The 23,399-nt window shown below is 40.3% G+C and overlaps 1 protein-coding gene across 1 annotated transcript in view; it reads right to left on the bottom strand.

Moving 5' to 3' along the window:
- Positions 1-23,399, bottom strand: part of LOC134622995 (collagen alpha-5(IV) chain-like) — a 66,097-nt gene that overhangs the window by 28,471 nt on the left and 14,227 nt on the right. The window contains exons 2-24 of the mRNA XM_065470174.1: positions 18,490-18,546; positions 17,269-17,358; positions 16,087-16,131; positions 15,639-15,683; positions 15,484-15,546; positions 15,303-15,356; positions 15,192-15,218; positions 14,476-14,556; positions 13,898-13,960; positions 13,771-13,806; positions 13,596-13,637; positions 12,986-13,030; positions 12,835-12,888; positions 12,709-12,750; positions 10,975-11,068; positions 10,298-10,582; positions 10,057-10,146; positions 9,802-9,872; positions 9,270-9,461; positions 7,776-7,950; positions 7,524-7,621; positions 7,043-7,193; positions 4,897-5,244 (exon numbers count right to left, since the gene is read on the bottom strand). Of these exons, the coding sequence (XP_065326246.1) occupies positions 4,897-5,244; positions 7,043-7,193; positions 7,524-7,621; positions 7,776-7,950; positions 9,270-9,461; positions 9,802-9,872; positions 10,057-10,146; positions 10,298-10,582; positions 10,975-11,068; positions 12,709-12,750; positions 12,835-12,888; positions 12,986-13,030; positions 13,596-13,637; positions 13,771-13,806; positions 13,898-13,960; positions 14,476-14,556; positions 15,192-15,218; positions 15,303-15,356; positions 15,484-15,546; positions 15,639-15,683; positions 16,087-16,131; positions 17,269-17,358; positions 18,490-18,546 (2,248 nt within the window). The remainder of the gene's footprint in view (positions 1-4,896; positions 5,245-7,042; positions 7,194-7,523; positions 7,622-7,775; positions 7,951-9,269; positions 9,462-9,801; positions 9,873-10,056; positions 10,147-10,297; positions 10,583-10,974; positions 11,069-12,708; positions 12,751-12,834; positions 12,889-12,985; positions 13,031-13,595; positions 13,638-13,770; positions 13,807-13,897; positions 13,961-14,475; positions 14,557-15,191; positions 15,219-15,302; positions 15,357-15,483; positions 15,547-15,638; positions 15,684-16,086; positions 16,132-17,268; positions 17,359-18,489; positions 18,547-23,399) is intronic.

The following is a 23,399-nucleotide window of genomic DNA, read 5'->3' as shown; positions in this document are numbered from 1 at the left end:
CTCAAAAACAGATCAGAGAAGGTAAAGGAATAATAGCCGTGATAGATAAAAAAGAAGAAAGTTTAGTGACACTTTATATATTATAGTCAGTGTATAAAAATTCAAGGCCAGAATTAAAGAGAAATACACATGCTGCCCATTTGTTTACTGAAAAAAAGTGTAATTCAATCCTAAAAGTGCATTTCATCAGGCTGGAGAAGATCCAGCTATTTCCACATTCACTTCATCCCTGTTTTTATCCTTGCCCAGTCGCTACGGGTTTTGGTTGATCACAGCATGCATGCAGTGTGTGAGGAAGATGAATGTTAGTAGCACCTGTGCCATTTGTTCAAACGGTGTGGGCGGGTGTGTGGATTGATGAGTGGGTGGCGAATAAGAAGTCAAGGAGTGGGAGAATGACCTACAAGTCTCATTCAACAAGTGTCATTCAACAATAAAGAAACCAGTCTATGAAGCCACTGGACGTCTGACAAACTCCCCGATCTAAAGAAAAGAAAAGAAATTGCTAAAATAATTGAACTTGGAGATGAGCTGGTCAGGATTAAGCTGAGCGATCTGTCTCAGGGAGTCTGCGTTTGTCTCAGTGGCAGCACGGATCACATGAAGAACAAACCAGACCAAAACAAGTAGAGGCTCATGTGATTGTTTTTATCATTCAGGAAACAGATGCAAAAATCAGTCCAATGTGTCAAGAAGAGGATGGAGAGAGGAGGAAGGTGGAGGGATGCGGGAATGGGTAAGGTTCCACTCGTTGGTGGAACAGATTGGACAGGTTTTTTTAAAAAAAACCTGAAGGAAGGATTTCAGGTTTCATCAATCTCCCAAAAGTTTTAATATCAGTCAATTTTGCATTTACCAACTGATATGTTGTATCATGCAGTTTTCTAAATCCACAAAAAGAAATAAGCCTCACAGGTCAGCTGATCATACAGTCCAAATTTAAGTATCCTGGACCCTAATGAGTCATTAATTCCCCATAGTAGCTCCACATGAGGACAAAAATCAATGACAGTTTATTTGGAAGCCCGTCAGCAGTCATGTTAGCAGTCTGGTTTGCCAGAGGTGGCCCACACATGGGCCAGCACGAGGTCAGTTGCAGACACACTGGTTGTCAAGAGATTTATTCTAAAAGACACTTCTTCAGCTGAGAGTGAAGACACTGACCTGCTCTACCTCCTGAGCTACAGCCACCCAGTGGCAAACATGAGTAAACCCTCACTAGGTTTTGGATAAAGTGTACACTCACAAACCTGTCAAACCCGCATTTGAAACATTGGCTAGCATAGCACTATAGTATTGCAACATGACATTTGGGTCTTCTAACTAAAATAGGAAAATAAGAACATAAATAGTGCCTCATTGCCAGACCTGGCCCACATCTGTTTGACATACACCCTGCCATGACACCAGTCAGTCAGAAGTGCCAGCTTGATGCCAGATTCAGGCCAGACCCGTTTTCTATGAGCCTGGGCCACATACACCAAACCACAATCGCGCCAGATATGGCATGCCATCACATAGACAGTGCCATCTATGCCAGGCCTGGCCTGTATCTAGATGACATACATCTTATCATGCCAGAGGTTAGCCAGCAGTGCCGGCTTGATACCAGATCCAGGCCAGACCTCCTGGCTACGTGGGAAGAAGGGGTCTCAAATTGCAGCCAAGGCCCACTCTCAGCCCACATCACCCGTACTTGCCTGTATATTGACATGAAGAAGTATAATTTAATTTGGCCCTTGAAGTTCCTTTTTTGTAGGGGGGATTTGTTTGTTGTTGAGTGCAATGTTAAAATAAGTTCTTTAAAAAGCAAAAAATGATTTCATATAAAAGCAATATGAGCAGAGAGCACAAAAATGTTGAGGGATTGGCGGTGTTAGTTCAGTGAGAGAGTTATTTGTAAAGAAAACAATTTTCACTAGCAGTCAAAAACTAATGTGTGCACTTATGTCTGCATTTTTATTTGGTTAGATGCAAACGAAATGGTAGGGCTCACAAAATGGTGAATTCTTATTTGGAGGGAGGCTCCATGATAAAGCACTGTGGGACTAAATATTAACAGTGTTAACAGAGGGACTGCATGTAGACTGAAGAATATTTATTATGAATTATTATAGTAATAATTAATTACTCAGACTAGAGCAGGGCGATATGACCAAAAATATTTATCACGATATACATTTGAAAATTTGCGATAACGATATAAGAGACACTACACAAAATACTTATAAGTCCACAACTTTATTAGTGCAAAAAAACCCAAACAAACATTTCATTTCTTTATTTATTAATCAATGTATTTTCACTTTTTTATGTGCATTAAAGTTAAATTTAACAGTGCAAATTCCTTACTGACAGTTTAATCAAAAGGCATTTCCAGTGGAAATTGGCTGACATATCCTCAGCATAATCATGTATAATATCCATAAAACTTAAAAATAAGTTCTACACACACACACACAATACAGTAGCATTATGTTGAAGCACAGTACGTATCACTCCGCGAGGCTCCTTCCTACGATAGCCGTAATGCTCCGACAATCCTTCAAGCAGTGCAGCTTTGTAGCTTAGCAAAGTCGTACTGAAACATTTGACAGATTTTCGAGCACCATGTACATAAAATCGTTTTGAGGTCAGTAAACACAACCAGAATTCATACATAAGGCACACAGGATTATAAGGGGCACTGTCGATTTTCAGAAAAATCAAAGGATTGATTTTAAGTGTGCCGTATTTTCCAAACAACACGGTAATAACGACGGCCCGCTAGCATGCGCTACCAAAAATAGTGCTTTGTTGTGTATCTGATCGACGAAAGCTAAACCAGTTCCACACCACTGAAGTTGCAGCATTTTTACAAACCAATTCTGGTTCATCCGTTTCATTCAATGATCCGCTTTCGCACTTCTCATTCTGCGTTGCCACCATGCTTTGTCCCCCATGTGCGTATGTAAACAAAGGCACTGCGCATGCACGTTTTACCCATATTCTATCGCGATACTTCATATTCTTATCTTTGCCCAACATTATACCGGTATTACCGTGAATGGTATGATATGCCCCAGCCCTAACTCATACATTCATTGAATAGTTTATTTAGTGTAGTGTTGTCTGTATAAACACACATGCAATTGGATAAAATGTAAAATAAACAAAAGGATTAACGGAATGTTTCAGAAATGTCAACTTGAAGATTAAATGAACGGAATAAAATTGATATTAATATGAATTTCCTTTGCTGCATCCTCAAACACATTCAGAGATATTGTTTTACATACTGAAAATATGCAGCAGCAATATATTTAACCGGTGGTGGTCACTGACAAGCACAGGAACAGTTAGGTCCACGCATCTGCGTTGGGTACTTCCACCAGCATCCAGCTCACAAGGCCGACACTTCAAATCTTCTCCACTTCATTGACTGAAAACAAAACTTCTCCAGGCTGGCATTCCAAATTCCTCCTCTGCTGACAGCTACTCGCGTTTCTTGTGTCGGCTGCAGAGAACAGGGAACATAAATGGAAATAACTATCTGAATTTCAAGAGCGGAGTCACAACGTCATACATGCTCCTTACAGTTCTCTGTCCATATATGACAATTACCCCAACCACAACCACGGAATTCCACGCTGCTCTTCTTGTTTTTGTCCCCCACCTATCTGGTCATGAGGCCTCAGTCAAAGTCACTCTCATCTGAGTTCTACTGATGTACTTCAACTATAAGTTACACTAGTCCATAAACACTCACACTGAGGACACGTTACTGTAGTGCCAGCTCAGCTTATGGCACAGTTTAACAACAATCCAAATTATCTGATAAACCCACTCGGAAAACCAGTCATGGAACAAGAAATGGATGTTTTGAGCATATTGTGCGCTCACAATTAATTGGCCTCCTGTTTGTCTCTTGCTTTGCCTCTGCAATCTAAAAGCCTTTACACACCAGAGCCATAACTTTCCTGAGAATATGAAAAATATTTTCCATTTAATTTCACAGGACCAATAAACTCAGTGACATGGAAGGACTAAAGTATAGAAAGTTAAATCATTACAACACACATAAAAAAAATTAAAAAAAAAATCACAAAAAGACAAACACAAAATGTCAGGTCAAATGACCCAGAACCATGACAACTATGACATAAGAAAAGGATAAACGCAGAATAAACAAAATTGAATGGATATTAATATTAATGTCTTATAGTAAACTTCATAAAACAAATTCACAAGTTTTTTTTAGATGTAGCTAAACCAGAAATATATTTAACAGGTGACAGTCACTAGTGAGCAGAGGAGCAGGAAGATCCACGCATCTGTGTTTAGTCATTACACTTGCTGCAGTGCATTCAGCCCACAAGGCTGACAATCCAAAGCTCTTCCACCACTGCACACACAAACACACACCTCCATACACCATAAGTATTTTTAGAGGGTATAGGGCAGGGGTCCCCAATCCCAGTCCACAGGGGCCGGAGTCCCTGCAGGTTTTACATGTGTCCTTGATCCATCACAGCTAATTTAAATGGATAAATTACCTCCTCAACATTTCTTAAAGTTCTCCAGATGCCTGGTAATGAGCTAATCATTTGCTTCAGGTGTGTTGACCCAGGGTGAGATCTAAAACCTGCAGGGACACCGGCCCTCGTGGACTGAGATTGGGGACCCCTGGTATAGGGGCTGTGTTAGTAGTTTGGCTTGAAAGAGCAACTGTAATCTCCACATTTCATTTTACTACTGTTTCGAGTTTAATCGCAAAACAAATACTGATTTTTTTTTTTAAATGTGGCTCTAACACTCTGTCATACTGGTCTAATGCCCAACCCAGCTCTAAAAACAGAGGATAGGCTACTTACTGATGCTGGTGGTGAGGTTTCCAATACCGCTTTCACTGCTCGCCCTTCACACTCACCCGATACCCCCTCCGTATCTTTCCGTCTTCATCTTGGATGTAGCAGTAATAATCCCCCTGATCTTCTGTCTTAGCCTGACGCAGTTCTAAGAAAAAAATTCTAAGACGGAACCCAGAGACTCGGCCAACAGCAGGTCCATTACGGTCGTCTCCGTAATTCTGCTTATACACAACCTTGTTGTCCTTCACCCACCATACAGATTCAGTCTTCCTGGTTGCTAGAATGTAACATGGCAGTCGTGCATTTTTTCCCTCCTTCACAGTTACATTAAAGGAACCCAGAACGTCAACGTGGTGCCTCTCAGACCAGAGCTTTCCCAAAACAGCTTCAGGATCTGTAGACAAAAGGCCAAGACATCTAACAGGTTAGGCAGTTAGCTCGCTAGCTTCCACCTAAACATGACATACCATGTATGTATGTATGAGAGATTTTTGAAACTAATTCAAACGTACAGCTCTGCTACCACTTCCAACATAAATGAAGACAGAAAACTAAACAGCAGTGACGTTTGCAGGGTTACTGAAGTTGGACTACCTAGTATATAGAGCAGGGCGATATGATCAAAAATATTTATCACGATATACATTTGAAAATTTGCGATAACGATATAACTGATGATATAATTGACACTAGACAAAATACTTTACAACTCCACAACTTTATTAGTGCAAAAAACCCCATCAATGTATTTTCACTTAACAAGCAGCTGTTTTTTATGTGCATTAAAGTTATATAAAAATGTAACAGTGCAAATTCCTTGCTGACAGTTTAACCAAAAGGCATTTCCAGTGGAAATTGGCCGACATATCCTCAGCATAACCATGTATAATATCCACAAAACTTAAAAAGAGGTTATACACACACAATACGGTAATATTATGTTGAAGCACAGTACGTATCACTCCGCGAGGCGCCTGCCTACGATAGCCGTAATGCTCCGACAATCCTTCAAGCAGTGCGGCTTCATAGCTTAGCAAAGTCGTACTAAAACATTTGACAGATTTTCAAGCGCCGTGTATCACATAAAACCGTTTTGAGGTCAGTAAACACAACCAGAATTCATACATAAGGCACACGGGATTGTAAGGGACACTATTGATTTTAAGTGTGCCGTATTTTCCAGAAACACGGTAATAACGACGGCCCGCTAGCATGCTCTACCCAAAATAGTGCTTTGTTGTGTATCTGACGGACGAAAGCTAAACCAGTTCCACACCACTGAAGTTGCAGCATTTTTACAAACCAATTCTGGTTCATCCGTTTCATTTAACTCCACTTTCGCTCTTCTCATTCTGCGTCACCGCCATGTGCGTATGTAAACATAGGCACTGCGCATGCGCGTTTTACCCATATTCTATCGCGATATTTCATTTTCCTATCGTTGCCCAAAATTACACCGGTATTACCGTGAACGGTATGATATAGCCCAGCCCTACTAGTATATAATGTTGTGCTACGTGATTGCTAGCGACACAGCTATGTTAGCATAACATTAGCACAGTAAAGCTGGAGGATGAACGCCAACTTTTTTACACTCGATAAAAGTTAACGTGAGGGATTCTGGTGGTCAGGGACAAATGCAATCGCATAGCAGGATGCTATACACGGGCCAAACTTCAGTCAGGAGAACAACTGAGATTATTCATCCACAATACAAGGTTAGTTATTAATATACAGCAACAACATGGGAATAGAACACCTGCGAGAGAATTCAACATTAATGAATCAATGTTACGGAAGTGGAGGAAGCGCAGTTTTTGGCTTTCCCCATATTTCAAAAGTGCTTCATCTCTTTGCTATGACTGTCCCCTGGCATAATTTGCAGATGATAATGGTTGTAGCCGCTGCGATGCTTTCGACCAAAACGGGCGCAGCTTGATGACATCAACAACATGCGCTATTGCGATTGAGCGATATAGTCAAAATCTCTATCGTTGGCCAAATTTATATCATTTCTATCGTATATCGTTTCTATCGCCCACCCCTACGTTCCACCAAAAGAACGGACCCCCCTGGGGGCCACCTCGTGGCCTGGTACAGGCTCGCCTGCACAGACAGAGGATAAAGTGTCAGCTCAAAGTTCTGGCCTGGTGTGATTTTGTTCTAAAACAATCACACAATCTAAACAGTACCTTTGAATCCTGGAGCTCCATCAGCTCCAGGCCGTCCTGACAAACCGGAATTACCAGGGAAACCAGGATCTCCCTTAGGCCCAATGGAACCTTTAGGTCCCGGTGCACCCGTTGAACCAGGAGGACCAGGAAGTCCAAGACCAGGTTCACCCTGTCACATATATAACCAAAAAGAGCGTCAGGCACACAGGGAGGGACGAACAGTACAGTTTAGGACAGAACAAGAGGCATTTAATGAAAGCTATTAATGCGTAACAAAAACTATGAGCCATAGTCACCACAAAAATGTGTTCAGTTAAATAAGGTTCATGGGGACATGTGTTGCTTAGAGAAAATTGCTGAATATAAAAAAAGCTGTCATTTTCAAATTGTAAGGATTATTTTAGCCTAGTTATTTTAACCTTCTACAGTTAAATAATGTTAGTGAAATTGGTATACATAATTATCTATTAAATATATTAAAATATATATGTACACGCACCTTTGGTCCAGGAAATCCCGGCTCACTGGGACGTCCATCTATCCCTGGTCTTCCTGGTCCTCCAGGGGCTCCTGGCTGCCCGGCAACACCTGGGAATCCTGGAGGAGGAAAGAAGTGAGTGTGAGATGAAGAAGGTAACAAAAAGCAGCGAGTATGTAAGGAAGTACTCAGAAGAAGTTGTTAAAGAGAGGAGAATGTAAATAGAAGTGGACAAAGGAAGACAGATAGAGAACTGTTTATTGCTATCTTTGCCTTTTGGTCCTGGTGCACCAACAGGTCCCGGTCTTCCTGAGACACGCTGCACACCTTTCTCTCCACGAGGTTCTGGATTTCCAAAGCCAGGAACACCTGGGGGACCCCTGTCTCCTGGATTACCAGGGAAACCTGGTTTACCGGGGAGGCCTCTTTCTCCTCTCACCAACAAAACCTAAAAGAGGAATTATGGATTTGATTAAATGGTCTCTGAATGCAATTGACACCCTTTTCTCAAAGAGAAGTCTGGGCTCAGGTGAGCCTGAGTGCTGAAGATATCTACCTATTCGGAACCATGATAACAGGGTTCTTGCTGATCGGAGCTGGCTTGACCCTGACTTATCGAAGAACTAAGGAAGCGGAACCGGCTGTTCAAACCCCCACAAGGCTGCCCGCTGGGATTGAAACGATGGGATGAGGCGTGATTTTCTCGAAATGGGTCATTGAGTGCAGCACGGATAAGATCTTGGAGAAGCTTACGGCTGCCGTGAATACTCAGAATAACACCTCTGAGTGCAAACTGGATCACATCTTGGAGAAGCTCACTGCGGTCGTGAGTTCTCAGAATCGGCTCTTTGAGCACAAGAATGACAACATCACGGAGCGTAAGTTTGATAACATCATGGAGAAGCTCACGGCTCTCCAACGGGAGATTGAGAGACCAGTGTTGGACTGTTGAACAGCTTTGAAATTCATATGAGTTGTTCGCACTAAAGTAAAAACCACCATCACTTCATGCGGATACCCATTTGGCGCCAGCTGCGGTCTCAAGGCTGGAGCTGAACAACACCGTGATAACGACTGTGTTGAGACTGTTCTTCCCATTCTATGCAAGGCCACCTGGGTTGCCTGGAAGACTGTTTACTTAGCCTGGCAGGGTGAAGGACACTGTCTCAGCTGAACTCTGGACATGCACACACACACACACACACGCACACAGACATATATACACATGCAGATGTACACTCATCCCCCCTCCCCCCTCCAAACGCCTTTGACGCTTATTCCCTTCCGATGCTGACGGTGGATCATGGAGACCAGCACATAGGCTGCAGGCCCGGATGTACTGTCTACATTGGCTGTCTCTCACCCTTTACCCACCCCTGTTGCTTGTCATGTGTTTCTTTGGTGTATTAAGAGTTTTTTCATGTGCTATGTGCAGAGGTGTTTTTTTTTCTGTTCTCAAACTGATCTCCCTGTTGGAGCTCAGTCTGGGGGGAGTTTTTTCTCCTTATCTTTCCTCATGTGGTGCCTTTTCCATGTTATACCTCTCTGACCTGTCTTCCCCATGTGATGTTTGTGTAATGTATGTATGGTCGGAGGGTAAGATGGCGCTGGCACGGCTGGCAGTCTTAACCCAATTTCCCTCGGGATGAATAAAGTATGATCAATCAATCAATGAGCCCTGTCACAGTTGCAAATACATTAGTTGGGGTTAGAGGGGTTTGGGTTAATTCAGATAAATAATAAACAGACTGAGTGGAAGTCACTCACAGGAGCTCCTTTAGGCCCAGGAGGCCCAGGGGCTCCATCACGACCAGGCGCCCCGTCCAGACCGGGCAGACCAGGTGGTCCAGGGAAGCCAGTGACATCCTTCTCTCCCCTCAAACCATTAACTCTGATGGGATCACCTGGATCTCCCTTCTCTCCAGTGAGGCGGGGAGGACCTTGAGGACCAGGAGGACCCTGAAAAGGAAACAAGCAAGATGTCTTGATGCGTGCTCAATCATCCAGGTAAGGAAATCCCCAAAATTGATTCTGTTCACCCTGACGTAGCCTTTGCAGTGGGAAAAAACCAGATGAACAGAATCATTTTTTTTGGGAAAGAAGCAAGAGCCAGGGACAGGGAAGTCAAACAGAGATATTAAATCAAAGAATACCAAAGAAATAATGGCATTTATTATGAAATCTTATTTTTCTGATGAAAAAAAATCGTGAGCAACACATTAATTATAATAATAATTATTAATTATCAGTTCTACGATGATAATTACCACTTTCGGAAAGGAAAAGTAAGAATACTCACGCTGGGGCCGACAGAGCCAGGTGTTCCTGGAAAACCTCTGTCTCCCTTGAAACCTTGGGCGCCAGGAGGTCCTGATGAAGAAAAAAAGGACCATAAATACGTCTGTCCTGAGGTGTACTAAACTTCAGTGTCTTTATTGTCACATTTAATGTCATTACTGAAGGACCACTAAGCAATTTTAATCTGCTACTGTGGATTCAGGAAAGTTTGTTAATATCACCTGATGGAAACAAAACTTTGGGGGAGGGGTCTTACCAAGAAATCCAGGCGGTCCTGGAGGTCCTTGAGGTCCAGGGATGGGACTGACGCTTCCTACGCAGTTCACAAAGGTTTCACCTTTCTCACCTAAAAACACAATCAGATCATTAATGTCACTTTTTTCTGCAAAAGGCTGCAGGGGGAGACCGTCTTATGCACTTTTTGGGGGAGATTTGGTGATATTTCAGCAATCTGACAGTAGTTATTTATTTTGATTCTATCTTAGACATTTTCCCACCTTTCTGTCCTATCTCTCCAGGGAAACCTCTTTCTCCTTGTGCACCAGGAACCCCAGGAAGTCCTGGTATGCAGTCTTGACCTGAGGAAGTGCCTGGAAGTCCACGGGGCCCTGGCGGACCAGGGGGTCCAGGAGACCCTGCACGTCCTGGGGGGCCTGGCAGAAAGATTCCTGGAGGGCCTATCTCTCCCTTCTGACCTCTCTCTCCTGGGAAACCTTGAGGTCCAGGAAAACCCCCACTACCGGTTCCTGGGAGTCCCGGTTCTCCTGGAGGTCCTGTGAAACCTGGAGAAAGGAGGTTGACGTTTCAGTGTTATTTGTTTTTTGGTTTTTCGGAAAGATAATCAAAAAGTAAATCTCAAAAAATGGTCTTATTCAGCCAAAAGCCAAAAGCAAAGAAGAGCCATTAACTAATTTACATAATTAATAATTCTATCCCTTTATTTCCTTTTCAATAACCCTAAATTATTCAATTTATTCCAACCTTTCCCCTAAATGTATTATTGTATTTTTAATCTGTTAGTCTAGACCTACACCAGTGCATTTAGGTTTCACCATCTCATCTATAATGTCTGTTTTTGAACTTAAATTTGGTACCCGGTATAAACTAGCTTTAAAACTAATTTGAATGCAAATAATAACTATGCTTGTTATGTGACTGTGTGTTTTCAGCTCACCTTGTACTCCTCTGTCTCCTTTGAGTCCAGGTGTTCCAGGTAAGCCAGGCTCACCTTTAGGCCCCACCTGATTCCCTATTGGCCCGTTAATCACCTGATGGGATGTTAAAAAGATTTAACTAAATTCACAAGACTCACACTGACTAAACTATACAAAACTTTGCAAATATCCTTAAATGTTTTTTTGTAATAAAAAATATATTTAAAAAAATACAGCAGAATAAATATAAAATACAACAACAGACTATTTGACCTAAATCAAAGACTATGATAAATATTACCTCCTTATGGAAACTTTCCTCTTTTTAAAACACTTCCTTAGTTTAAGCTGTGTTTTTAAAAATGTAAAAAAGTCTCATAATTATAGTTTTCTCATGTTTAGCAGGACTTTGTATACTGAATAGTCATCCTTAATGGTTCATTTTCTATTGGGAGTGGGTGATTCGTATCACACACACACACACACACACACACACACACACACACACACACACACAGTTTAAATATTTTCTGTATTGAACAGTTGAAATGAGGCTTTCTTTTTGCCGGTTTTTAAAAAAAGTGGCTGAAAGCACTGTAAACAACAGTAGACTGGTGCATTACAAGCAAGCAAATATTGCAGAAAATAGAGATGGGAAACTATTCTTGATGTACACAAGTAAGCACAAGTAAAAGGGAATTCATGACGATGTTTATCAAATGTAAAGCTTATTTTTGCTGCTGGCTCAGTTAATTTGGGTTGCAGAGTGACAAAACCTGCAGCATCAGAATCTGCCGACGGCGTGTCATTGGGTGAGAAACATCTCACTGATTCTGATGCGTCGGGTCCGCGCTTTGTGTTTACGTCTTTGTGGAATCCGTTTACCTGCTCTCATTTACTGTTTTAGCTGTTTGGTGGTTGTTGAAAGCTTTAACCTGAGATTCTGAAGTTTCTGGCAAAATACATTTATATTTAAAAATCAATTCAGGATTTAATTAATCGGCATCGCGTTATTCAACATAAAATTGATTTTAATTGGAAAATCGATAATTAAAACCCAGCATTACTGTATAGTAACCATCAAGTATAGGTTGCCATGGAAATATTAAGCTGTCTGCACGTAATTCACAGTGAGTTTTTTTTCTCCCACACGCTGTGAATGCATCACTAACCCCGGAGATTCAGACTCTTCAGACCATTGCCCAAAAGGCGGCAGTATTACGAATTTATTCCACCAGCTGAAAAGTCATCCACTGCAAAATTAAGACCATCTTAAACTCCACATGCAAACGTCTCCTAACACACCAAAGAAAACTTTAAATAAACCAGCTGTGAAACGAGCTACCAGCTATCAGCAAGAGGAACAGAGAAAATTGGCATGATTCCATGTTATTGTTTATCGAACGTGAAGCACATTTTCGGTCTTCTTTTGCGGCTGGTTCAGTGAATTTTTGTCGTGATTTGGTTACATGAAGCTGAGTGACCTCATGGATTCTTGTTTGTGTTTAGGCACATTTTGCGAAATTATGTAACTGCTCTTTTAATTGTTTTGTCGTTTTCATTCTGTTTTGTGGTTGTAGAGATGGAAAAATGGTTAATTTCTTTATATTTTTGAAGCAAACTACAAAGAAATGAAGGATGGCTTGGGATATTTGCACAGCATTGTATTCATGTAAGTAGACAATGAAATGGTGCTAAGAGTTCAAGTGTAAGACAAATATTCCACAAATAATGAAATATAAATTCTCATTCACCTGCCCTGGTGGACCCGGGAATCCACGATCACCTTTTTGTCCCTGAAATGAGAAAGAGTGATATTTACACAGTTCATGGCATTACCGTTTGACTCGTAGAATTCAAAATATTCAGAAGAAACTTACTGTCTCACCATCCCTCCCTGGAACACCAGGCTGGCCTGTCTCTCCAGTGGGCCCCTGAATGTGACAAAAAGCAATACAAGAACATTAGGAAAAGGTTATAAAACATTTTAGAAAAGGATTATAAATTGTGCAGTTTGTTAGCAGAACTCACTGGGTATCCTGGAGAACCAGGATCACCATCTTTGCCTGGTTTTCCCTGCAAAAGGGGGGGAAAACATGTTGATCAGGCTTTGCACCAACGGGGACACCTCCAGAGTTGAATATTGAAGCATTACAAAAACTGCACATCCTCCAGTGGCCACTAGAGGCTGACTCCAAAAGGGAGTCAAATATTCTGATATTGACTCCCTTCTTAAAATATCCAGTTTTACAATAATAAAAATTACATTCATAGCTCTGTTAAATACAAATATTTAACTCATTCACTTGATTGAGTTAGGCCTGTGGTCAGGTTGACATCCCAACACATGCGACTGGAGTCAATAAGTCAATAGGTGTCTGCAAGGTCTTGTTCATCATTTCAAAACGTTACACCGGACTTCATGACTGTGTGTATGGTAGAATAATGTGTATGTGTTCATAACTACCCTGTATTCACATCTATGAAGAGCTGTTTGAAGGTTTACCCGGAGTTTTGGGCTTATTGAGGTTTCAGTATGTCTTTAAAAGGCTTGAAGAACATGTTCTACAAATACATACTGAACATACAATCTGGTAACAGTCAAATGAAGTCTTTAGTAAAAAAGTGACGATTATGGTACCTTTTCTCCTTTGGGTCCTTGGAAATTCAAACCCATATTCCCCTGTTGAGAAAAAGCAGAGGGAGGCTGTCACTTCAGGCTCAGTGGAGTATATTTTATGACCAAGAATAGTTCAAAATGTATTATCATTTTGTCTTTATTTACTAAAGATCAGTTACAAAGTGTCTGATCTCACCTTAGGCCCGGGTGGACCAGGAGGACCTGGACGACCCTGAAAAACAAACCGAGAAACAGTTGGCCTTCAATCTGATGCTATTTGTGCAACTTTCATGAAGGTTTACGCTGTAGCAGCTTCACTTTACCTCAAAGCCTCTGGGTCCTGGGGGACCTACCGGACCTTGTATACCTGGAGGTCCAGGTCGGCCCTGTGACATAAAAGCACAAAGGAAAAAGATGTACCGAGAATTGGCAAAACATACAGTTAAAAAAAAAATTTCATCCTTTTGCTTCTGCATATTTCCTTTCATTCTGTTTGACTCTGTGAGCATTTCTGTGAGTGTGTGAGAAATTACAGTCCCTTACAGTCCTAGCTCTAAAAATGTTTCCATAAGCACAAATAAATAATGTCAATAATTATAAATACAGTATGATATATGATGGCTTTATGTTTATAATATCAGTATTTGTCATATTTCAGCTTATAAATGATCAAAATTAAACAGATTTTCATTTGTCGTATTATTAAACAGACCAGTTTGACATCTAAAGCTCAAGTTCTGTTCATTCATTCATTTCATTAAATAAAAATGTTTTGTTTTTTATACACACATCATTCTGACTTGCGTATTTGAAATTTTTTGAATCTGCACATGAATTTAATTAAATGTTTAAATTAGCTTTGGCACCACAGTGTTTTGTAAAAGGAGAGTATTTCACTCACAGGACCTCCTGGCAAACTGGGTAAACCCACTGCTCCCTTCTCTCCGAAACGATTGGTGGAGATAACATCACCTGGGTCTCCCTGCAAAGAAAAGATATACATTTGTCTTCATAAAGGGAAAGAACCTGAGGGGGAAAAAGGAAATGTTGCTTCTAAATATCAAACAATGTCAAAGGGCACCATCTAGTGGACAAATACAGCAAAACTCAACTTGACATCAGTAAAAAAAAAAAAAAAAAAGAGTTAGAAAAATGATAGAAATTGATTTTATAGAAACCTAAAGGAGAGGCAGTAGTAGAGCTTTTAAATCTGTGTGTTTCACAGCAAACACTGACAAATAAATTAGTGAAACTCTTATTTGTTTGTTGTCGTGTCGTGTTTTTTGTTTGCATGAATAAATAGAAAATAAGTGATTTTTTAAAAAATATTTTCACTGGTTTCATTTTCAAAACAGAACTTTTTTTAAATGTGTAATGTTTATTCATTTGTAAGTGGCTTCCTTAGAAACCCAGTCTTTGGCCTTTTAAAATTGGACGTGCCCGTTGGTTTGTAAAACCACACATCCACACACAATCTGGTCTTCTTTTGTTTCTAGAGGACATAACTTAAAAATTTGAATTCAAACCTTGAAAATTAAGTTATATTTTTTTAATCAATTCTTAACATTAAGAGCATTAAGAAACAAAGTTACAAAATGTGTGTGTGCTGAGTTCTACCTTTTGTCCTGGCAGACCAGGTGGACCCTGTAAATGAGTAAAATAGAAAAGTGTGAAAAAACAAAACCAGACAGATCACGATGATGCAAACTTCATCCTGTAATGACTTACTTGAAGTCCTGGCTGCCCAGGGATTCCTGGACTTCCTGGGAAACCCCTCTCACCCTAAAAAAGGAAAAGGAAAGAAAAATAGAAAGACATAGATACGCTGAGTGTCAACATTCTTTTTTGCCTTTAATAAATTTCTCTTCTATAACTTGCTTTATTGATCATAGATATTTTTATTAGATACCTTTGTCCCATTGCAACCCGGCACTCCTCTTGGACCTGGACGACCATCCTGCCCGGGTAGACCCTAAAAAGCAGGAATTAAAACCGGAAGTTTAACCATAAATGCTGCATGATTTTAAGTTAGCTAGAATTATTTTAGCTCTTTAAATATCTCACTGGAAGTCCTGGTGTTCCTGGAAATCCTGGTGTTCCTGGAGGCCCCTAATAGAGAGGGAAAAGAAGAATGTGTCATTTAAAAGTTGAAATGTGAAGAAAAAAAAAAGAATCCAGTGTTGAGTTTTTTCAGGGCCTAGCAGACTGTTATAAATAAGGCAAAATGGGGACACCTGCTGGCCAAAGTAGAGCATTACAACCACAAATTATTCAGTGCTGAGAAAACACTAAAAAGTCATTCTGTTTATTTAAAAGGGGAAGAAAAAAACAGGTGAAATTTACCTGCTTAAAAAAATGTAACTAATGTCTGTGTTTTTAAAAAAGCATAAACATTCATAAACTTCAATAAAAAAAAATCAATAAAATTATGGAGCCATGTCTTATGTTTCCCAGTGTGGCAGCGGCTCAAAATCCCTATGAAGTCTTTATGAAAAATGAGGGAATTACTTACTCTAATTCCTTTTGGACCGCCTGGTCCTTGAGGTCCATCACTTCCCTGAGAGAAAGAACAAACAAGAAAGCATTAATGATGAGCCTGATCATCTTTGACTCCACACTGTGAGCAGCATCAAAGACCAGTAACAATCAAGTAATGAATCTACAGAAGTATTACTGTAGAAGTAATGGAAACCTTATTCATGTCCTTTACTTAAGTAAATATTCAAACAGCACTACTGTTAAAAACTAAAAGTATAAAAGAAAGTGTTCTCATGAAAAAGTGCTTAAAGTTAACCATCAGTACCAGATTATACGCTAAAATCGATTCAACACTGCTCAGGGTTTGTATAAAGCTTTAGAAGTAAAAGCACTCAAATCGAGCCTTTACGGGATTACCGCTGCGTGTGAGCAGCGAGGGCGCTACGTCTGATATTATCCCGCCTAGCAACCACCTAACAAAAGCCTAAAACTACCCATTTGTAGTGTTTATGGACCTGCAACACCTGAATGCTTTGTGTTACTTCAAATTTACAGTAATGTCATATTCATATTAACCAAGCTGAATTATACACAAGTGTATTATAACATTATCATGTTACATGGCAACCACCTGGCAGTGGCAAGCCATTATTTTAACACTTATGCATGTTAAAAAGCATTATATCACTTTCAAGAGCGCAAAGACGCCAAAGTCTGTGGGATTTTCTGTTGTATTTGATGCTTTGACAAACAAAAATGTATCTTATACTTATGCAGCGGGATGGCCAAACCCTTTTTTGGATGGAGTGCAGAAAACCTTTTGACTGCAGGAAACATACTTAATGCAGGAAAACATCATCTATACATGTAATGACATAACTACCTAAATATTGAGCAATTATTCACATTATTGTCCCTAATTATTTAGTCAGTTTGTTGACCGACAGTAGCTTATAAAAAATCATAAAAGTTACCCAGAGACTTATGTTGGGGTTTTTCCCCAAAGAGGTCAAAGAAAAATCACCAGGAGTGTAACTGAAACACCTTTTTTATTTAATCTGTTTGGCTTATTTACTCAATCACTCAGGCAGAACAGGCACAGATTTTAATAAAGTAACAGTGACTGATTGTTTTTCATTTGTATATGCACTGCCACCATCCAAAGTCAGAAAATCAGTTCCTTTTCTCTTTTCGTCTCCTTGCCCTTCAAACCCACCTTCTCTCCTCTGGGCCCAATTGGTCCTTCTGGTCCAGGGAATCCTGGGACGCCTGGCTGTCCCGTCAAACCTGGGAAACCCCTTTCACCCTGCAAGCAATGACACAGTCAAACAACCTTTTTTTTCATATTCAAATGTAATTATCATATTTTCGGTGTCTTTTCCAGCTACACACAGTTCAGACCTTCTGTACGTGGACAGCTGCACATGAAATTTTGCTCAGCAGGCTCTGTGTTTCCGCACATTTAAGTTGGAATAAATAACTGATCCTATTTTAAGAGGTTTACGACAAGATAAGTTTCAGATTTAATTTCAGTCTGGTCATAATAGAAAGGCAGAGTTATTTATGTTATATATGAGAAGGATTGAAAACATATTTCACAACATAAAACCTGCTGTCTTGAGTTCTCGAATGCTTTCTCTCGATTATTGAGGAGTCTTTGCACTTTGAGGTGACAGTCGTTGTAATTTGGCTCATTGTGAATAAAACTGAACTGAGTTGAATTAAACGTGTGAGTGTGTTCTTCAACAGCCGAGGTGTTTCTGCGTAAATGATGTGAAAACTTTGTCTGTCTTAGTATCTTATCAAACATTAGCTCCTCCCGTCATCCAGCTCGTACAATCACAGGCAACAAAACACGATGAAAGCCGGAAATAGAGCCAGGCTGCCTTCTAAAATATGTGTGAGCTTCCATAGCAAAATGTAAGATCCACAGAAACAACAACAAAAAAAAAAAATCACAATTCATATTTCTGCTACTTTACTACATCTCTGTGTGTTATGATTCTGTGACGTTATTTATTATTTAAAGACCCGTGTCCGTTATTTTGGCTATAGTGTTTCAGCCTGTGATAAGTCTGACTGGTTCAACTTACATACAGACTTCACTGTAAGACCGGCACTTGTCAGGTTACAGAGTAACAATAAAAAGAAGATTTCATTAGTCATCCCAAGAAAAACTGTTCCTTGTGTGCGTGGGTTTGTTTTTTTTAATATGTGTTGCTTTTAATTACTTGTAAGAAATCTATGAGAAATCGGGCCTTTGCTCCCTGACTCTGCGCCCTCAGTCGCAAATTTCAGGTCAAAGTGAATAACACATATGTTCATTAATTGGACGGGAGTATTCAGGGTACACCCACTGGCTGTGTGGTGTCCTCACATTCACAACACGGTGGTTACTAGTAACACCCCGCGTGTCAGTGTGTGACACTGTGTTTACCTTCTCTCCTTTTACTCCACTGCAGTCACATTTGGATCCTGCACATCCATGGCAAGCCTGTTTAAAAAAAACAAGAGAAAGAGAAATGAGCATCTTTTGACTTTTACTTAACCAAAAAACATCAGCGACACTTCCAACGATGAATAAAACTAACAAGTACATTCCAGTGTTCTGAAAATAGAGGCTCTAAAGTCAGTTTTCTCAATTCCATAACAAGCGAAAGATTCCCAAGAACAGGCACAAATACTTTGGATGTTGCATCAGGAAAGGCATCCAGTGTAAGAGTCCACCAAATCAAACGTGTGGAGGAAGCAGGTAAAAGCTGGAAAGCAGCTTTCTGGGTTCTGAAAATGTGTCTGCCATGTCTCCTTTTTGTCCTAATTTCCTGCCAAATCTGCAGCCTCAGCGATGTAAAATCAGTCAAAACTCCTTTCCAGAATCATAAAACCAAACAGTAAATTTAGTTAACTTCAGCAAGTGCTTCAACATGCCACCAGGGGGCGCTGCATAATTACACTTTGCACATTACAGCACACGTCTTCCCACACAGGAACAGAAAGGTCAGCGGATTCTCCTGCAGATTTGTTTGCTGATGAGATCGCAGCTGCAAGGTCGGTGAGGCCAAACAGTACTCTAAACTCAAATCAAATAAAGCTTTTATCTCACAGAAAGCACGTTTATCTTCCAAAATACTTCACTTCTTCCCATCCGTTAGCCTTTGGATTCACTTTTTGTTAAGGACTAAAGACTGAGAGAGTTAAGAAAAACTAGGAGGGATGGATGGATGGATGCATGGATGGGTGGAGTGGGAGTGCCAAGCTCCTGATGAACTTTTCCCATGCCTGTTGACACAGTGAATGCCAGACGGGCATCGATTGCACACATGCCAGGCAGCCAGGCTGTGAGAAAGATGGAGAGGCAGAGAGCGCACGAGAGTGGACAGACAGGCGGACATTCTTCTGTGTCTGCAAAAACTTTTTCGTGTCCATCTTTGAGCTGACGCTTTTCATGGTGTCCTTGTTTTACTGGCACAGAGTGGATGCAACTAACTCTGTGTGCATTTCCTGGTTCATCAGTTTATCATTAAGTCTAAGAAATCGGAAAGATTCTGGAATAAAAAGCAGTAAACATGCAAAATTGTCTCATTGTTATTGTTCTTAATTTAAACCTTCTTATTTGAATTTCTTTTATCAGCAAATTCCTCCCTGTAGGTTTTAGTCTTTGCAAGGAACTGAAGTAATGTCTTAAAAATGTACTGACATTTTTGACTCATGTGAGCTGTTTAATAAGGCAGATTTTCTGTCATTGTAAACTGATTTGATTCCTGTGATTTAGATTGTTGGCTTAAGAAAAACAGGCAATATGAGGTTGTGATATTTGTAACGTTTTTTACTTTAAACTGATAACCAAAAAGATCAGCTATCAAGGATCAGCTAATGTGTTGCCAACAGGGAAGTCACAGAATGCTATGCAACTCATATTATACTTGGTAGCTTGTGTAATTGTCATTTACTGGCCATTACAAATTCAGATACCAAAAGGTTGACAAATAACTAATGCTGGGCGATAATATCGGCCCTGCCAATATATCGATGTGGCTGCAGTGCGATTGCATGGTCTTCCAAAGAGTATCGTGGGCCATGATGATCAGAAAAGCATCTGCCAATATGTGCAATCAAATACAGCGTGTACTGGAAATACAATATACTAAGACCAAGTACCCAAAATTAAGCCAATGTGGAACTGCAGCTCCTCTAATATCCACTCCATAGGCGAGTGACTCCTCATAGACTCCCATAAAAACTAAACAGGTTTGATTTTTCTTTTTTTTGAACAACTCTTTGATTTATTTTTGTTAAGACCGAAAAACAAGTCTATTACTGACCCTTTCCCCCCTTTTCTAACTCGACCTTTTTCACTTGCACAAAGTGAAAGGGCCTGGGGGTCAAAGTTCTAAAATCAAGGCTATAAAATTGAATTTCACAATTAATCTTTGACACATCAAACCTTTCAGAAAAACTCTCACACAGTTCACCGTTTGCTGTTCTGTGTACACATTTAAAAACAGTGCATACATGTTTACATTACATTTGCTGCTTTCCAGTGTGTGTGTGTGTGTGTGTGTGACAGAGCTTGCTTGCTCTTAAAATCACTGAAACACTCAGCTACTCTCGAATAACCTGGAGATGTCCACTTAAACCAGCAACAGCGCTGATTTGGACTTGGTCTGTTCTTATAGTACTAGTATAAGTGGGACGTGAACTTTCAAACTAAATGTTATTGGACCTGTATGTCCCGCCTAACAAAGCCTTTTCTCATGTGCAGACTGAATTTGCAATTAATTATTAATGATTAATCTCTGTCTCTGTTCCACAGCATGTCTTTTGTCTTGTCTTCCTCCCCTCACCCTCAGCCAGTCATGGCTGATGGCCGCCCCTCCCTGGTTCTGTTGGAGGTTTCTTCCTGTTAAAAGGGAGTTTTTCCTTCCCACTGTCACCAAGTGCTTGCTCATAGGGGGTCATGTGATTGTTGAGGTTTCTTTCTTATATTTTAGGGTCTTTACATTACAATATAAAGCACACTGAGCACACTATATAATTAACCATGTATGAAGATATCTGGGTATAATTCCACTACTCAGCCTTGTTGCTGTCTTTCCCAGTAGTTGCTTCTAGTGTGCAACGAATGGACAGAAATTGGCTGCCACCAAAAATATTTTTCTTCTCATAGACCACCATTATACATAAAACATTTACAAAACTGTCCAGCTAGGCTGCATATACATGTATTTTTCTTTGCGAATAATAAAAACAAGCTGGCAATCACTTGTGCAGTGATCCCTAAAAGAGTGGGCCACTTCCCCCAGCAGGCTGAAAGAGTACAGTGGGTGGGTCAGCAGCAATCATTTACAAAAAATAAATAAAAATGCTTTCCTTTTAATTAGCATAATTACTTTTGAATTGATCATCTACCATTTATGATTCAATATTTAACTAAAAAACTAAAAAAAAAACTAATTAATAAAAAGCTCTGGCATTTATTTCTGATGTTTATTTATCGTTCCTCATTTGAGCCAAAAAGTATCCAGTGACAAAATCAAAATGAAAAGACAAAGAAAGGAAGTGTGTTAAAAGTCTGGTGGGTTTATCAGAGTTTGGTTGAAATTTTCAATGTTCTTCAGAAAATGTTCAGATTTCAAATTTAACTGAAACGCTAATCCAGAAAAGGAAATTTGCCTTTCTCAGTGTAAAAGCTGTAAAGGTGGCCGAGATTGTCTTCTACATCCTCGATCATGATGTTTGACTTCAAGTAACAGGTGTGAACACCATCTGCTGCCAGAAATCTTCACTTTATCACAAAGAGGATGCCACTTATAAAGGTGAGCTGTTTACTTTACAGCAAAATTGGCTAAAAATAAAGGGTGAACTAAGAAGAAACCAGGTGGCTTAAAAAAATCGGACTAAATACAGTGTTAAAAGATCCTTCCCTCTTTACATGCTGTTCACTCCCTCTCTCTTTGCCCCCACAGCACTGAGGGGGCATGTAATCCACTTAGAAAGGTCAGTGAACTGCAGATATTTGCTCTACTCTTTCTTTCTTTTAACTCTCTTTTAACCCAGCTTAATTTTTCCCCTCACGCCAAACAAGCAGCCAGGCCTGAGCAGATCTAAAGCTACCAGCGATCACCACTGGAGGTCTGTATAGGACAGGTAATAACAGCCAGAAAACTGCAGCGGTGCAGCTCCGACACTGAGAAGCAGGACTACCAGGGAACAGCATCACACTGCAGTTAATGTAGCGCTTCCTAAAAGCAGACATAAAGGTCTATGAACAGTATTTACGACACATATTTTAACTGTGTTACATATTCATAAATTCAGTATAATGGTTTAAATCATCATCAGTATGTCTAAGAAGGATGACTAGAGTGCCACAGCAGAGAGCTTCATATTTAGCCTGTAACTCCTGCTGCAGACAAAACAGGATCATACCGTCTGTTCTAATATCTGCGAGAATGTGGAACAGAGGGAAGGGACACAAACAGCCGTGCTGCATGATACTGTAAAACTTTTTTTTTCCTTTTGGATTTCAGATGATAAGAGTTTATGATGCAAAGATTAGGGATTAGCAGCTGAGCCTTTTGCACTCATTCACCTGCTTCATGCTTCTGCTCTTTAAGGCGCGCCTTTGTGCACCTCTAGGTTTATTTGGTTTACCATATTTTCTGAACAGCTCATTTTTGGCATTTTAAGGGATTTTATAGGTCTTACAGGTATGCCCTGCTGTGCACTATGAGGCAGTTGTAACACTTTTTGTTGTAATATCACTCAAACTGATTACGTGCCACTGCAGAACGATTTCCCCACATAAACACTACATCAAATAATAACAGAAAATGCTCCTTTAATGAGCTAAATTTGACCCTGTGCTCTAATTCAGACACGCTGCCTGCGATTTAGTGGTGTTTGTGCGCGAGTTACGTTTAAACTGTGAGCGCTGAGAGTGGTGCTTAGCAGCGGTTTGGTTCAGATCCCCTAACCTGGCTGAAGATGCTCTCGCTTGCTTTTCCAGACTTGAGCGATATGATTTTAAGCAAATGTGCAGGCAGGTCACAGCAGGTTCCTATCCTGCCCGTGTTTCTCCTAAATACACCCCACCCCCCTTTAAATGGCTTCTAATGAGAGCAGACACAGTGAAAAGGCATAAGTGTCACAGCTGTATAGCTACCTGTTGGCATTAAGCCACATTAAAAAGGAGAAAAAGGAAAAGACTCGCAGAGGAAACACAGCAGGTCGATCTGAAACAGTGCGCTGCATTTCTCCAGGATGCATTTTTTTTTAGATTTTAGCAAGTTTGAGTGTGGGAAATGCTCATTCATTTAACAGCTAGAATGAACCATGTGTCACTAT

This window comes from Pelmatolapia mariae, linkage group LG3_W, assembly GCF_036321145.2.
Source record: "Pelmatolapia mariae isolate MD_Pm_ZW linkage group LG3_W, Pm_UMD_F_2, whole genome shotgun sequence".
NCBI classification, from domain to species: Eukaryota; Metazoa; Chordata; class Actinopteri; order Cichliformes; family Cichlidae; genus Pelmatolapia; species Pelmatolapia mariae.
The sequence above is the reverse complement of the archived record's forward strand: the minus strand, read 5'-3'. Positions and strand labels throughout refer to the sequence as shown.